This window comes from Morone saxatilis, unplaced genomic scaffold (assembly GCF_004916995.1).
Source record: "Morone saxatilis isolate NCDOM2014 unplaced genomic scaffold, NCSU_SB_2.0 Contig4, whole genome shotgun sequence".
NCBI lineage: Eukaryota > Metazoa > Chordata > Actinopteri > Moronidae > Morone > Morone saxatilis.
In genome coordinates, this window is record NW_023339984.1 from 10,113,933 (window position 1) to 10,131,497 (window position 17,565).

General features: G+C 43.2%; 1 protein-coding gene across 1 annotated transcript in view; it reads left to right on the forward strand.

Moving 5' to 3' along the window:
* Positions 1 to 4,587: 4,587 nt before the first annotated feature.
* Positions 4,588 to 17,565, forward strand: part of si:dkey-38p12.3 (rho guanine nucleotide exchange factor 15) — a gene marked incomplete at its 5' end in the record, with an annotated part of 13,150 nt that continues 172 nt past the window's right edge. Inside the window, 15 exon segments of the mRNA XM_035675840.1 lie at positions 4,588 to 5,091; positions 7,037 to 8,002; positions 8,119 to 8,173; positions 8,839 to 8,906; positions 9,837 to 10,105; positions 11,272 to 11,432; positions 11,785 to 11,937; positions 12,371 to 12,500; positions 13,554 to 13,628; positions 13,977 to 14,069; positions 14,164 to 14,318; positions 15,331 to 15,498; positions 15,591 to 15,676; positions 15,778 to 15,882; positions 16,355 to 17,565. Coding sequence (XP_035531733.1) covers positions 4,668 to 5,091; positions 7,037 to 8,002; positions 8,119 to 8,173; positions 8,839 to 8,906; positions 9,837 to 10,105; positions 11,272 to 11,432; positions 11,785 to 11,937; positions 12,371 to 12,500; positions 13,554 to 13,628; positions 13,977 to 14,069; positions 14,164 to 14,318; positions 15,331 to 15,498; positions 15,591 to 15,676; positions 15,778 to 15,882; positions 16,355 to 16,524 — 3,078 coding nt within the window. The 3' untranslated portion in view covers positions 16,525 to 17,565.

A 17,565-nucleotide genomic window follows, 5' to 3' on the forward strand; every position in this document is an offset into this window, starting at 1 on the left:
TCGGCCACGTTCGTGGCGTGGGCGCAACATGAATATATTGCGTCCAACAGTGAAGAACGTGCATTTCTGGACAATCTTCTACCAACGACCCATTCTGGGAATCATCTGATTGTTTAATAATTCCAATAGTCTTTAAGAATGTGCTCATAATAGTCCACCTTGCCACATGTAGCACCGTCCGTAGTTGCTTTCACCTACCTACAGCACAGTCTATACACGAGCCAAGATCGTCATAATTAGCGCCCGCTTCCATCCTCATCTAACAACTAGTACGCCTTGTACTCTGTCCGCGTATCGTCCACGCACACGATCTTAATATGCCCTCTGATTACTATGGTATTCTCTTTTTCTCACTCAGCGGGTAATCACACAGGGGGGATTTACAGCTCACACCAGCATACATGTGAACGTCCCACACATCACATCATCCCTTCACTACATCTGCGGCGAAAACAATCACTTTATCAATGGCGTCCAACCATGCGTCACGGCCCTTCTCTAGCGACAGACCTTTCTCTGGCAGCAATTGACGCTCTGTAGCAATTATGTGGACAATTACGCTGGACTCAATGAGCCTGGACTCAGTTGGCTTCCTCTCGCGCTCCTCTGACAGAAGGACAGGCGCCGCTGGACGAGGGAATAAGAGGAGGGAAATGGGAAGTGAGATGAATAGAGACTGAGATAGGAATACGAGTACTCAGTAGAAGCGGAGTGAAGACAGAGCGCAAACAGAGAGAGAGCGAAGGAGAGCTAGCGCCATCAAGAGAACCCGCACGGTCTCTGAGAGCAGGAAAAAGTAGAGGAGCAGCCCGGCGATTGTAAACAGCGCATTAGGAGGGCTCGGTTCCGACAGGTGGGAGCTCAGTGTCCAGGCGTGACGGAACACTTCGGAGCGGAGACAGAACCAGATAAACTACAAGATTAGCCAAGATCCCAAGAAGCGAGTGAGACGCCAACATCACACACAAACACACACAAGAACCACCGCCCAGGGGCGCGCGGCTGCAGACAACAAACCAGGGCGCGCGCGGCGACAGGTTCGGAGGAGCAGCATCGGACAAACGAGTTCGTCTGGCCGACCGGACGGAGGGCCGCGAGCGGCGCACGGACGAGCCGCGGGCGCGCGGAGCACGACTGACCCACAGACTAACCGTTGGCCTGACACTGGCAGCAACGGACGGGTTGCCATTGGGCGTAGGGGCTTTTCAATGAGACCTGTTGAGCTCTCTCAGGCCCTCGCGACGGCACCGTCATCACTGACAGGACTGAGTCAGCACAGCGCGAGCTGAGAAACTCATCATCCCGCACTGCGATTCTCGCCTCAAGAATGAGGTGCACCGTGGACCAGGTGGAAACAGGGGGAGGAGGCGAAGCGTCAGTCACCGCACTGTAGCGGGACCTCAAACAGCACAATCAGGAGGTCGGCCCGGGCGGGACCGGCCAAAAGCTCCGTTGTATCTGTTCCAAATACTGAGTTAAACAGAGACATTTGTAATACGACACTTCTGAAGCTAGTCTGAGTTACCTATCACCCCAAAAAGACTGATCCATAAGGACGACGAACAGGCAGTCCTAGCAGGCACCCAGCGCACCAAGCAGGCAAACAGCCGCGCTGTAAACTGGTTCTGCTTTATCTACTCTGTTGCCGTTTCCATCGATGCTTAATCAACAGCGCCACGTTAAATCCAAAGAACGCCTGCCATTGATTGAAAGTTATGCAAGATTTTGGCCAGGACAATCTCTGGGTGTTCGCCATCGCAGTGCGCTTCCAGTTCTCGCACCACCAACTGCTCTATCTTACTATACGAAGGACACCCACCCGCCCCAATTATCACTCACGTAGGGTAGCCTCTCGGCATGTTCAGCTGCTGTTTCTTGTGGATTTCTCCTGCACTTTAGATCAGATTATTATTTAAGATATAAAGTTAAAATAAATCTCATAGGAAGACCTGAACACAAGCTATATTCTCAGAGGCTTCACTGTTACACAGCCTCGTCCTTCAAACAACCAAAGAGCTAAAAGAACAAAGAGAATAGAACATTGCATCTGTCTTTAAGTATGTATGACTGTTAAAGACAGAGGGTTGTGGAAACTCATATCTGATCAATATTCACAGGAAATACTCCATCCCAATCAACTGTTTCACACACACTTCCTGTGTCCACTGTACAGGTTATGAGCTGTGCCGTACTCTTATTGTTAGATATTGAACATCAGTCAGTCAGTGACACAAACTGTGCAGGTAATCCAAAGTAATGGAAAGTAATCAGGTTACTTTATTTTAAGAATTAATAATTAAAACCTCCTTCCACCGTAGCTAACTTTGTATACAGCAGTAAATAAAACCAGATGAAATTATCACTTGTACCTTACTGTGTATAGGACCCTGAAGGCATCTTTAATTAGCGCCAGGTGCGTTCAGGTTCATGTCGGGCTTTAAGCTCGTTTAAGGGACAAAGAGACCGCACACACGGTAGCTAACCTAGCTTATATCCGTGGAATAGTTAGCTGGAGAACTTTACTCATTAACAACGCTAAAACCAACCTTTTCCCGCCGTTAGGAGCAGAGCTCGATGGATTTCCACCACAGAGATATAAAGCACACAGTTACTGTTAGTGACCGTCCCACGGTGTGCCTCTGGACCCAGAAACTACTTCTCCTCCGACTGAAGAGACATTTATTTCCCATTTCTCTCATCCTGTCCGACAGACAGACAGACAGACTGACTGACTGACTGACTGACAGACAGACAGACAGACAGACAGACAGACAGACAGACACTGACATATATAAAGACATGCTGCTAGCATTGGTGACTAAAATATAGATACTTAAGGTTCCTATGACTGCCAGCTGCTCTATTGGTCTCTGTAACAAACATCTGTCATTTTAAAAATACTTACAGACTAAAAGATGAATCAATGAACCTAAAACACAATCACTAAATTAACTGTTAATAAATTGCAAAAGGTATTAATCAAAGAGTCTCACAAAGCAGCGATCTGGAGCTCTTGTTTCTTTTTCTTTCTCTGCATGAGTCAGAAGATGACTAACCCTCCTTCGGTCTGGTGTTGCATCAGCTGTTGCACACACATCAAAAAAACATGGTGAGAAGAATGTGCAGCATGGCCATTTGGACTCCCAGAATGGAAATTGAATTTTATATTATTGTCATCATGTTTCTTTTTATAGACTCTCCGGCTGAAAGTGCCACGTTTTGACTGCTTCATTTGAATGACTTAGACTGCTTTGAATACAGAAATCTCTCAGTGTTTGAATCTTGAAGCTTTGTGGCGGCGGTGGCGTGTGTTCATCTGTAATTACAACATTTGCAGAGTTGTCATGCGGTCAAGTGTAATAACATCTATGTAAAGACCTCGAGCAAATATCGTTTTCAGAGCACTCGATTAGCTGAAAGGTGAAAGATTACAAAGACCATGAGGCTGGGACAGGGCGATTGTAAATGTATGTTTGTATTGAAACAGTGGTTAACTATTAATTGAATTACACCCGTATGAGATGAATCATATGACGCACAGGTTCAAGGTGTAATAAAATAAACCTTTAGAGTATTATTAGGTTGTACAGTTTCCGTAAGCAGACTCTCATATTCTCATGTTTGACTGGCATCCCTGCTCTGATACTGCTGACACATAGCAGCCATTGAGGTGAGTCATTAATAAATAACAATATAGGAAGTTGTACGGTGATGTCAGGGAATTTCATAATGGAAAAATCAATGATCTGTAACTGGATTTCCCTTCACTGCGTCACCTTGCAGTGCAGTAAACACACTTTACATTATCTCCTGTTTCACTTGTGGGAACGGGCTCCTTACGGGGCAAAGTTCATTTTCCTCTGAGGCCTTACAGTCGGGGAATTTGTAGTAGAGAGCTCAAAGTCTGACTCTAGGATTATACAGTAATGGAAATACTGAATTATGTTGTGTTTATCGCTTTGAGCACATGTTCATTTCAGCTACAGAAAATGACTATAATTATAGTGAATCATCTCTTTTTTTAAGGGGTCCCAGAAAGGTTGAGAACCACTAACCTGGGGTTTAAGAGTTTGATCTGGGACCTTTATTGCTTTCCCCTCTTGCTGTCGCTGTCTAATAAAGTATAATATAATATAGTCGTGTCTACTTGTGGCTCCATATCACAGGTTATGTCCTTTTTACGGGGCCCGAGGAGGTGAAAGTAGGGAGGCCCCCCAGTGTTAAAGGTAAACGCCTCAGATCTGTTTGCAGCTCTTCTGGAGTGCTGCTGCATATGTGAAAAACATTGCATGAAGCCTTTTGTGGCTCCAGACGGGGCTGCGCTGAATGTGATCTCTGTAGCCCGCTCCTCATTTCTGCTTGAGGCTAACAGCTCGAGGCCACATTAGCCGCTACAAGCACCACACATCTGAATCTGCGACTGAACTGTCGGTGGCCAAGTTGTATTGTGGGTAACATAAGTGCCAGAAGATATGTCTGGTTCTGCTGCATCGATACTTTATTTCTGCTGATATTAACTGTCCATCAGTCCGTTAATAGTTTACTGGTTTTAAACTTTCTTATCATTTCTCTCTCTCTACTCATCAGGTGATGCTCACACTGACCTCTGACCTCTGATTGGTCAGGGCTGGGAGTGAAACACACCGTAAGAAAAGACTCCAGCTACCATGTCTGTCCCGGAAGCATCCCAGCGGTCCACATCGCCTTCGCCCCTCAAACCCGAGGCAAAACTGAGACCGGAGATCCCTCCAAAACCGTCACCACAAGCCAGCTCCCCTCCCTCGGGAGACGGAGGCGGCAGCACGAGCCTTTCTGAAGGGAAGGTCAAGAGGATCGTGAACAAGTTTAGCAAACAGGAGAGTGCGGCGAACGAGCCGGTGGAGCAACTAACCAATGGTACGGCAGAAGTCACGCTAAGTAAACGGTTCAAAAGGCCGCCTACGGTAAAGCCCAAACCAGGACGCGCCAGTCTGCCGCTCCAGATAGGAGGAGAGCAGGCACCTCCTCTACCTAAGAAGAGGACCAGGAAGCCAAAAGAGAGCGAACGAGTGGAGGAGGGGGACAGCATCAGTGTGGAAGGAGGTCGATCAGGTACAGTGGATGTTACTTATTTAGATCATTTAGATTTGTGTCCGTCTTTGGCTGGATCTTCTACTTTTTTCTATTTATTTTTGTATTGTACTGAATATATCACACATAATATACATTATTGCCTTTCTGCCAACCAAATTTCCTTTGGGAGAATAATAAAGTCACTCTTACTTTATATGGTAAACATCAGGGAGCTGTGTCACATCCTTCCTTGAAAAGATAAAAGGTTTTAGACTTTTACCTTTTCAGAGCTGGAACATTTAAAGCTGTTCATTGCAGCTTTTAGTCAGCAGAACAAAGATAAGATGAAGAGATAAATTGTATTTCATTTTCCTTTCTTGTAATCTTTGACAGGCTCACACACCTGGCAGAGATCCAGAGTGAATCTCATTGATAAAACTGCAATACATCTTTATTTTACATTATTTGACATTTGTTAGTTGATGCAACAAATGCATGTAAAGACTTTACTATGTGAGTGTCAGGCTGTTGTTGTTGTGTGGTGTCGCTGGCTAGTCTGAACCAACAACCATAAACAGGTTCTGTCAGTCAGCTGATCACTTGTGTGTAGAAGAGAGTTTGGGTGTGTGTGTGAGGGTGTGTGTGTGTGTGTGTGTGAGTAATGTGAAAGCAGGAAGTGACGCTCTGCAGTAAGAAAAGACATCACGCAAGCGTTTATATCCATCACCCACTTAATCACCTTGTTATCCTCTGATTATTGATTATACAGCCGTAAGGTAAAGAACATAAATACCTGTGTCACTTTTAATTTTAAACAGGACAAACTTTGCTGTGTCATCTTTGATGGTCAGCTTTGTCCTGACTTGACAAAAGAGGAACCCAGAGAAGGGGCATAATATTAGCTGTCACATTGGACAGTTTTGATATGTGTGTTCCCTCCCCAGTTACACGTACTGTGCTTTACTATCACTTCCTTGTTTTGGTTCCCCCACAAGCAACAGGAAGCCTTTAAGCAGGACAGCAGATTTTGCACCGATATAAAGTAATCACATGCCATCATTATCGATATCAGCATCAAAAGACAATTTCAATATTCTTTTCATTGCTGATTAGAGCTGCAGTTAATCATTATTGTCAGTATTGATTTATCAGTCAGTTATTGTCCAGTCAATCGTTTGTCTTCCAACAGTCCACAACACAAATGTTTTTAATTTGCAATCATATGAAACAGAGAAAAGCAGTAAATCCTCAGATACGAGAGGCTGGATCCAAAGAATGTGAAAAATGAAAACGATTAATTCAGTATCAGAATAGTTGGTAATTTCCTGTAGAATGATTAATTAGTAAATTGAACTATAGTTTTAGCCTTATTGGTGATATTTGAGAGATTATGGAGATTAAATTTAATGCAACTATTACATTAGCAACAAAATGAAGCTCAATCCTCTTTAGATCTTCATTTAACTATGTTTTTAAAAAGACATCTGTATTGGCTGATACAGAAAACATTGGATTGTTGAAGTTTGGACTTCACTCACTGACCCATTTAACCTTCCCCCTAACTCTCCTGTCTCTTAACTCAACCTCTTCCATTTCCTTTTGTCAATATTGGAATTTTCCCCCCGAAAAAACGCTCCAAACGTCCCATGAATATTTGAACACACCACTTGCAGATGTGCTGTATTTGCATAGTGATGAACTGCTGACTCGACAGTCCAGGGAGCGCCATCTGCAGCTGCTGCTGGTGGAATTAAAAAAAAAAAAAAAACAGCTCTTGATAAAAGTGTGCCGCCCTATCTGGGGAAGCACATGTAGGAAAAGAAAACAGCAAATTCTCATTAACTCGTTGTTAATGTGTTCTAGCCTGGGCTTATAGCAACATCAGGAAGGAGTAAAATATGCAAAGCAGTTTATGGTGATTATTTTCTTCCCTTTTCATAAACTTTTCAAAGAATTCAATCTTTGTTGCTTCTTTTTGATGCAGCGCCAGATGGAAAAGAGGTGGAGATTCAGCTGACTGGAGGAGATGAAGCGGAGGCGGAGCACAGTCCACATGTGCCTCTCAGTCCCTGCTGCGACCCGAGCTGCAGCTGCGTGTGCCACCTCCAGTGGCCCGGCATGAAACTAGTCTGGGTGCCTGTGGACGTGGACGATGATGGGGAGGAGGGTAGAGACGAGGACGAGATGGATGGGGAAGAGCAGAGGGCGGAGGATGGGGAGGATTGGGACGAGGATGTGGAGGCAGGGGAAGAGGACGGCGAGGTGTGGGACAGGACTATCGTGGTCGATGAGAGTGAAGTGCCGCAGCAAAAGAAAAAGTTCCACCAGTCTTTGGATGTTTTGATCGCAGAGGGTCACAGGAGACGTTCAGACCCGGGCCCTCACTCCGTTCTCACCCTTGCTGTCAGTCGCTCTCAGTCTCCCCCTGTTCCCCCTAAACTTGCTCAGTCGGCACAGATCCAACACCTGCCCACCCAAAACGAAGAGGAAAATATTTATGAGGCCACACTTCCAGTGGTCGACCCTAAAAAGACCACAAACGTGATCAAGGAACTGGATATCCCTCTGATCAAAGTGCGTAAACCGGCCCGTCGGTCTAAGCTGTCCTACAGCACATCAGACCCGACATCTGAGTTTCAGGCTAACGCAGAACCCACCTCGAGCCCAACCGACGTGCCGCCCGCCATCCCGCCAAGGATGCCCGTGACTCAGGACAGCCGCAGCCTCACTCCGGTGCACCGGGGCGGCATTCCTCTCCCCCAGCCCACGATGGAGGAGTGGCGCAACTTGCGGCCCTTGTCCCCCAGCGGCTCCACTGCCAGCGGATTGAGCCCCCAACACGCCATCACTCCACCCCCGGCCAGCCCTCACAGACCCCCACCTCCACCGCCAAAGACCGATCCCAGGAGGCTCAGCAGTGCCTCAGTGCAATCCCTCACACTGAAAAAAGGTTTGTGCTGAACAAACATCATCATCTTTGCCTGAGATGAGCTATGAATGATGCACAAGTTGTTAATTTTCTGTGTAATCCAAAGCGATGACACCATTTACTTTTTCTCTTTTTAGAAGAAGAGGAGAATGGAGGGAATGAAGGAGAGAAAGAGGACGGTGTGGAAGAGCTGTGAGTTATCACTCTGACCCTCACTTTTACTTACAAGTCTGACAGTATTCAATGTTCTTCAGTTTGTCAACAAATCCCATGAAAAGATCAAAAGCATTGATCCTATTAACAAGTATAGAAGTAAGTGTAGTCAAAGCCTGATGTAGCTTATTACTGTGATATAAAAAACTACTAAAAACTACTAAAAACACATCAGTGGGCCACAATGAACCAGGGCACTATAGTTCATCATTAATCATTTCAACATACACTGTCCTGCTCTAATTACCCATTAGCACACAAAATCTGTATTAATCCGCATCTGAAAATAGTCCCCAACAAATGCATTGTTTACTCCTGTTGTGTTAATGTTTGCTAAAAGGTGCCCAGCTGTTTTAGGAAACTATTACTAGCCTTTTGTTGTTGTTGTTTTGGAGCTTAGAGCCACAGACAGAAGTTGGATAGTATTCACAGACGGACTATCACTCTATTGGTTTTGCTCTTTTTATGGGATTTGTTGACGATAAGGAAAATATAGTATTTCACCAGCCTTACCCTTAAAGTCAGCGTCAATGTTCTTGTGTGTATTGAGGAATTAATTATATAATTAACTCTGTGTTCGGACAGTTTGGTATCATATCTCCCTGGTTGATCCTTTTCTCCTCTTTCCACACTTCCGGTTTCAGACGGCCGGTCGGGAGAGGTTCCCTCAGGAAGGAGTCTTCGTTCAGCTGGGAGTCCCGGCTGCAGGATGGTAAGACTGACACCTGACACAAACAAAACATAAACAGACTTAACAGGACACAGTCACAGTATCACAAAGATATCACAGTAAACAGATAACAATGTCAGTATGAGAGCAATGCACCTTTATCATTTTTATCAGCAAATATTCATCTTCAATCAGTAATTCAATCTGTTAGCTGCAAACTTATTTAATGTCCAAATTCTGTTTGGTTTACATACTGTTTTGCCATTAGTATACAAAAAAGGGAACATAAATTACCATTTTAAAATAACAGGAGGTGATACAATACAAGCACCAACACGTTTTTTTGTGTCTCCGTTCCTGTGTGAACACATTCAAAACCAGTTTAGGATTAGTGTGTAGTTTTGAAATGGGACACAGCTTCCGGCTGTACTGATCTTTTTTTTTTTTTAACAAAACTGTCGGTGAACAAATCACACTGTTTGGGTTATTAAAGGGAACAATCACTCAACAGTTACCAGTTTATTTCATACCTTTTTACAACCTAATAATAAAGGCCTTCCTCTAAATCCTACTTTCATTAACCCTTTTTAGTTGTTTCACATTTGTTGATGATGCAATGTTGGAGATTTTTGAGGTTTTTTTTTTTCTGGTGCACTTTCATTTTACTAAATAGGACAAAATGTGAATGAAATAAACCGATTGACTTTAATATGAATAATATGTAAAGGCTAAAATATAATCTACACCTCTCGAACATTGTCACAAACTGTAAAAACTACATAAATGAATCATTATAGGGGTGGTGTATTAGATTGTATAGGTAATAAACTGTTAACTCAGTGTACAATTCAGTTTTTAACTGCATTTGGAAGCAGGATCCATCATGTCTGCATCATGTGTTGGGGACAGCATGTATATCTGTTACTTGTATACCAGGGTCTACTATTAGGAACCTTTCGTGACTTGTTTCAGAGCCTCTGTACCAGACGTACCGTGCCACCGTCATCACCAAGGAGATCCGACGGCAGACAGTTTGCCGTAACATCAGTAAAACTAGCGCGGACTACGCTATGGACTGGACAGCCCGTCGCACTGGGACTGGGACTGGGACTGGAAATGGAGCGCTCAGGAGCAGTCCTATTCCCACACCGGGTCAGAGCACCCTGTGGCAAGACCTCCCAAATGTGCGGGAGAGCGGCGTGCTGGAGCAGCTCACCCCTGAGAAGTGCAAGTACCAGGAGGTGAGGAGAGGAGGTGGAGGCTAATGTACTGGGGAGAGATTACATCAAGAGAAATCAATGATGCGAGGAAAGAGAAATGGGAGATGCAGTATCAAGGTTTAAATCACATCTTAAAGTAATAATGTGATGTTTTTTTATAAATTAAAGCCCACTCTGCCCCACTGTATCACTCGCTGCTGTAATATAATATTGATTCACTCTATCCCCAGTTCATGAAAGCTTTTACAGTCACTCTAACTTTCCAGCGTCAGGCAGGACTTTTCAAGGAAAACACATAGATTCAGGAAGTGATGCAGTTTTGTTCTTAGCAGCAGATTGTTTAGTCGCATTAACATATAACCACAGGAGTCCAGCCAGGAAACTCCTACGTCGCCACATCTCTCCCCCTGTGTCCTTAATGTCTCTTTACCGTCAAATAAAAAGAAAAATGCCACACAAATTCTTAACTCAACTAAGAAAATACAAAGTGTAAGACGTTGAAAGCTTGCAAATAAACCTTTTCTTTATTTGATTTAAGTGACTGAAATACATCAATAAAACAGGTTGTATTAAAAGGAATTGATGGTATGGATAACGATAATTACAAGGATTCATTTAAAATTGATTTTTATGTATTGTCACAATGGAGTAGTGGACTAAGATGCATTTCATATAACCTTAACATCAACGTCTCTCTCAGCTGGCTGCTCTGTTTCTCTGCTCTACTCCATATAATATAATATATAAATGGATATTTTTCATAGTGATTATTTAAAAGAGATATACATTTTAATTTATTATTTGGCTTTTTGTTTACTTACTCCCTTACTTTTTCCAAGGTGTATTTTAATTACATGGCATTTGAGGCCTTGTTTGGGAACACTTTTGCTTATATAATGGGTTACATATTAATAAAAATCATTAATATCAATCATTCTTACTGTTATTCACTAGAAATTCTTAAAACTTTTAGATATGAGTCATGCTTTGAGCCATGGGTTGCCCTTAAAAAAGGCATTTTATTCAGTTTGTGGTACCATTTAATCACCAACATTTACATAATTAAAAAGACGCTTATTTACTTTCTTTTTTCTATCTTCATTCTTTGCTCGTTTCTGTACAAAATGGGACACACCACAGAATAATTTTAAGGCTGCAAATTAATGTTTGTTTTTTGTCCCTGGCAGAGTATGTTTGAGGTTTTGACATCAGAGGCCTCCTACCTTCGATCCCTGCGAGTTCTGACCGAACACTTCCTGGACAGCCGGGAGCTGGAGGAGACGATGATCATCAGAGAAAAGAAAACCCTCTTCTCCAACATCCTCAGGGTCCGGGAGGTCAGCGAGAGGTGAGAAATGACAGAAGGAAGGACGGAGGGAGATAAAGGAAAAGGGAAATAGGAAGGTGATTTATGAGTTGAACTACCACAAGGTCACTCGGTGCTTGGAACGAAGATACCAACAGATAGGAAAAGAAAAGGAAAGATGTAATGAGTCATTTCCTGAACTGAGGCCAGGCGATGGTCAATTAAAGCTTTGTAAGTGTTTGTCGAGTCCATGTTTGATTTTAATTTTTGACACAAAAGATCCTGCAAATGTCTGCTAAACAGCCCGTTTTGAGTTGACCACTGGTCTCGTTGTTGGTTATGGTTCAAGTCACTTTTAAGTTTTTAGTGAAACCTTGGCTTTCTGACTCCACAGGTTCCTCAAAGACCTGGAGGACCGCATATTTGAAGACCTCGTCTTCCCTGACATCTGCGACATAATCCACTACCACGCCCAGCACAACTTCCCAGCCTACATCGACTACGTCCGCAACCAGATCTACCAAGAAAAGACCTACACCTTGCTCATGTAAGGAACCGCAGTCTGTCTTTTCCTTCTGAATCAGTGTCTGTCTTCTTAGAATCTGAGAATCAGGCTGGTTGAGTCTTAACTTTCTTATTTTTTTATTATTAGTTGTTTCCACAAGTGACAATTCTCAAAGATGAATGTTTGTAGCTTTAATCACAATCACAGTCACAGAAATTGGGAAAAGCTTACTCTCACATATGTTGTTTTCATCCACAACATTTTTTATTTGTCAGGAAAACTAAACGCTAAATCAGACATTGATTGTCAGATAGAAAGATTGAATTTCTTCACTACAGGAGCACAAAAGATGAGATAAAATACTGTTTTTCAATGATATTTTGTTCTCTAAAACGACCTTTCTCACCCCTTTTCTGTTTTACAAGTGTATGAACATTACAGCCGCATGTAATTGTGCATTTATGTGCGTCTACAGGAAGAACAACGTGCAGTTTGCTACGGTCATCACTCGTCTACAAGAGTCGCCTCAATGCCAGCGGCTGCCCTTCATGTCCTTCTTGCTGCTGCCCTTCCAGCGAATAACACGCATTAAAATGCTCATTGAGGTGAGTGGCATCATGGGAATTCCTGCCATACACATGTTGCTGCTTTTAAAAATAAAAAACAATAGATGGATAAATACACACAGGAGGGAATTAGCATAGCTTAGCATAAAGACTGGTAGCCGGGCTTTCGGTCCGACTAATGTTTGCCAATAAATAGTTAGCATAATCGTTAGCTCCCTGTAAAATCTTTATTTCAGTTTGTGTAGAGATTAAACAACAGAGATACATCTTGGTAATTACTTAACTTTAGAGGCTTACTGAGGCTTTAATATGAGTATTATAGAGCCAGGCTTGCACTTGTTTTGTCCCCTGCATCCAGTTTTCATGCTAAGCTAAGCTAATTGGCTCCTAGCTCCAATTTAATACTTAATGTAGAGGCATGAGAGTGGTACCAGTCTTCTCATCTAACTCAGGAACAAGCTTAATGGCACATAATGTCATAATTATACACACATCATTTGGCTAGGGCTGGAAAACCACATCAGTGGAAAACATCTGCACACTGACTCTAAACTACTGATGTATTTAAAAAGACTGTTTCTGTCTTTGTAAGGTAGAATTAATCTGCTTAAGAAGGAAATGCATGTGGTTTTGAGTCAGTGTGCAGGCTTTATAAATGAAGAACTATAAATATGTTTGCTTTTGCTTTTTCTTCTGTGAGAACAAAGCTCTGGAGCTCAGTGCCACAGCTATATTAGTGGTGCATGACCACAATGCAGTTAGCAATCGCAGCCTTTATATTAGTTCCTCAAGTGACTGAGCAGAAAGCCACGCTACATTCTGTATAACTGACCCTTCTCCGCTCCTGCTACAAGCCATTGAATGTCAATAGTCTTATATAGAAAGAGTTCATCACGGTGTGTGGCTTTGTGGTATGTCCTCATTCCAGCATTATCTCCAGCTCAAACTCGTCACTGCTTCTCGAACCGTGAGCAAACACATGGGCACACCTCGCCTCAACCTTATGACCTCGATTGCAGATGGAAAAATAAATGATCCTGCTGATGCTGTTTGTCCGTTGCAAAAATAGAAAGTTGTTGTTTGCCGTTTCAGAACATCCTGAAGAGAACAAAGGAGAGGACGGCGGAGGAGCAGACGGCCTCCAAGGCTTTGGCTTCGGTGTCAAAGGTAAACACCCCTCACTCTTCACCCTCCCTTCTGCCTACAAATCCAAATAATTTGACTCTCGAGGGCCTCGCATGCCTCTGGAAATTTGACGTCAGCCATTGTTTGAGTGAAGGATTTCCTATTGATTGAGCGCCACAGTGACAGTGAGTCATATGTGTCACTGAGGACAAAGGCAGCATGAGGCAGTCTGGTCCAACAGAGAGTCATTCGAGTGTGTTTCCCAGGGAGGCACAGTCAGTTTTATATAACAACGGCTGAAGGGAATATGGGTGTGGAAAGAAAAATAAATCTTTTAAATTATTAAAAGTGTTTATTTCATAATCTTGTTCTCTTTTTTTCCCCACACAGATCATTGACGAGTGTAACACACAGGTGGGAAGGATGAGACAGATGGAGGAGTTGATCCACATCTCTCAAACACTGGAGTTTGACAAGCTCAAGGTAAACTCCAATGCACACAATAAACGTATAAATGATTTTGATTTGTCAGCAGTTCTGTTTTGACGAAGAGATAAATGTTTCTGTCTGTCTCCAGGCCATCCCGATCATCTCCCAAACACGATATCTGGAGAAGAAGGGAGAGCTGCAGGAAATGTCCAAAGGAGGAACTCTCTTCAACATGAGGGCAAAGTTCACCCCCGTCAACCTCTTCCTCTTCAATGATCTACTCATCATCGCTGCAAAGAAAGGGTGAGGCAGAGTCGATATTCAGCACCAATTGAAAAACTATTGGATGGATTGCAATGAAATTGGTTGCACGCATTCAAGCCCCAATCAGGATAAATTCTCATCACTTTTGTGATCTTCAACGCTTTCATCAGGTCAAAATTTCAGTGATTAATAACCAAATACATGCTAATGTGCTAAACAAAACTGCTGAACATGGTATAAACATTACAACTGCTGAATATCAGCATGTTAGCGTGCTAGAGGCTGCTAGCTCTTTCACATTAAAGCTGAATTTCCAGTGTGTCTTAATCTTAGAGAGGATCACTAGGTGGACAAGTTCCTCTTAATATTCCTGCAGAAGGTCAACTTGTGCCAAACACTTCTGACCATGCACAGCGGTCTGCACACATACAATTGTAGAGAGCTGACAACTAACAAGGTCAGCACTGCTGAGCCCTGTCTATACCACACCTATTATACAACTATTAGTAAACCCTGTCGAAGCAGTTTGTCTACAATATTATAAAGCCACCCTCTCCTGTAAGTTATCCTGTAAACTGAGATTATGTATTACCTTCAGGATAAGTGCTCTTTCATAGTTATGCACTGCACTATATATATTCAAGATGACAAGTGATGGTTTATCATTAACCTTGTTAACAATAAGGGTATTGATAGGTTATGGGAGGGTGGTACTCACTCACTGTTCTCTAGTATATTTCATATGTTTAGGCTGGGGAACAAGACATGTTCCTTGGAAGCTGTGCAAAGACAATATCTGCCTCTTTTGACAAGCTGTCATAATGCCACTCAAACAATGGAAACACTGACCGCAAAAGTAATCACAACTCTTTAATGGTGTCATCACTACTGAAATAACTCCAGGCTTCCTCAAATGTAGCAGGAAGTAGCGTTTGAGGGAATAAAGTTGAGAGGAAGAGAAGAGTTTTTTACATGTGCCATTGTTGCCACATATCAGATAAGAAACACACAACAATGGGATACAACATAGATTCTCCTTTTTCTTGACCAGTGCGGAACGGTTTGTGGTACTCGACCACGCCCATCGCTCTCTGGTGCAGGTGCAGCCATTAGACGAAAGTGGGAGCAGCGGCGGCCCCTTGGAGCACTGCTTCAACCTCACCCTGCTGGAAAACCACCAGGGACGCATGATGGAGAGGCTGTTTAAAGCTCCCTCCCAGTGAGTAGCTTCCTTACAATCTACAGTTAAATACTAACTCCTAACGTGTTACTTAAGACTTCAAGAGCAAATTACGACGTTTCTGTCAACAGGTCGGACATGCACAGGTGGATGGCGGCTTTCCCTAACCCGACCAACCCAGACAGAGACGATGATGAAGTGATTTATGAAGACTGGGGTGAGGAAACACACACACAGTAAACACAAAGTGATACTACACCACGTGTTAGTGTGTGTTTCATATCCATACTTTCTTACATCCACGTGTACGTGTGTCAGATTGTCCTCAGGTGCAGTGTGTGGAGCCGTACATTGCCCAGCAGGCCGACGAGCTCACCCTGGAGCCCACTGAGATCATCAACGTCATCCGTAAAACCAACGAGGGTAAGAAATCAGGAGCTGGACCAATGAGTTGTTTGTTTATTTATCAGGCTGTCAAGGAGACAGTAGAGAAAAGACGATCACACATAGGAAACGTTTCCTCTTTTACAGAGAACCAACAAAAGTGATATAAATCTGTGCTTGCGTCATGTTACTACGACATTCTCCTGTTTCTCTGTATTTGGCTTATCAGTTTCTGAGGATCTAGACGGGCTAAAAAGGTTTCATAACAGGTTTCCTATCAAAACAAAACTGAATGTCCTGACATGACTTTGTACCATTAACACTACCCTTCCTTTGACTCTGCTTGTTTATACACCCCGATCCTCATAACTGCCTCATTCCCGAACCCTCCACCGTAGCAGTTTATTGATTTGTTTTGACTTTCTTGCATGAACGAAACAGAAACCTCCAATCTTCCCCTTGTTTGTCCTCCTCCCATATCCCTCCTCCTACCTCGCCTCTTTTCTCACAGGCTGCTATGAAGGCATCCGCCTGTCCGACGGTCAGAAGGGCTGGTTCCCCGTAGCAAACGTCATAGAGATCACCAACGAGCACGTGAGGCGGCGGAACCTCCGAGAGCGCTACAGAGTCATGCAGGCTGCGAGCATGGTCGCCAACAGCAAGGCCAGCACACTCCATTAAGATCAACACATCAAGGATTGTTTACATTAAATCATGTTTAAAAGAACAAAGATTATTTAGGGACTTTATTAGTTAAAGTGCCAGTTTCTAAGAACGAGGAAATGAAAGATAAAAGAACGATCATGAGACATAACAGACCTGCAATCATCACCTTATTTATATTACTGGAGAACGTGAGTGTGCACATAATCAGCTGGGAACTCGAGGTGGATTTACTACTGACGCTGAAACAAACTATGTGACTATCAGAGATCAGCATCTTACAGCACTACAGATGTAGAGTCCACACCTCTTCTTGCGAGCATGTGGCCTCCCATTGATGTCTCCTGATGCACTGCCGTGAAACCGTAGGTCTGAAATGCCAATCATTCTAGCTATCGCTCGACCAGATTGTACAATTGTCAGAGCTGCTGCAAAGAAACGAGCTGGGTGTTCCTGTAAATGCCTCCAGTGCGAGCAAGTTCAACCCTCTCTCATTCCTCCCACGCACAACAACCTGTCCCAATGTGTCATCAAGGTGGGCCAGAATACAAAAAAAAAAATCAAGTGTTAACATTTAGAGGAATTATCTCACAACGAGACAAATCTGTAATAAAAGAAAATCTAATCAGGAAGTGCCTTCGAAGAAAGTAAAAACACATAACTACACACCAAGACTTGGGATCACATCAAGCACAAGAGCTTTGAAAATGCATGTAAATGTGGGCTGAGCTGTACTGCCATTATGATGTTTCAGTGGTTGTGCTGTCTACTAGCTTGTTAGCTTGTGTCACTAGCCATTGTGGAATAATACTGTAGCTCCCCCTGCAGCTTGATGTCAGTGAAGACGGGATATTATTTGTGGATAAGCTGTAAATGTACAATATGTTGTAAATAATGGATGCAGGGGATTCCCTCCTTCTAGTAGTGCTTTTAATAAAAATGTGTGTCTTTTTAGCTAGGTGTTTGTTTCTCAGTAACAGAGGCTCAACTTTTAATCCGTTTTTATTGAACACTGATGCAGGTTGTAAGTAAAATTAGGAGGCAAATGTGCAATATTCA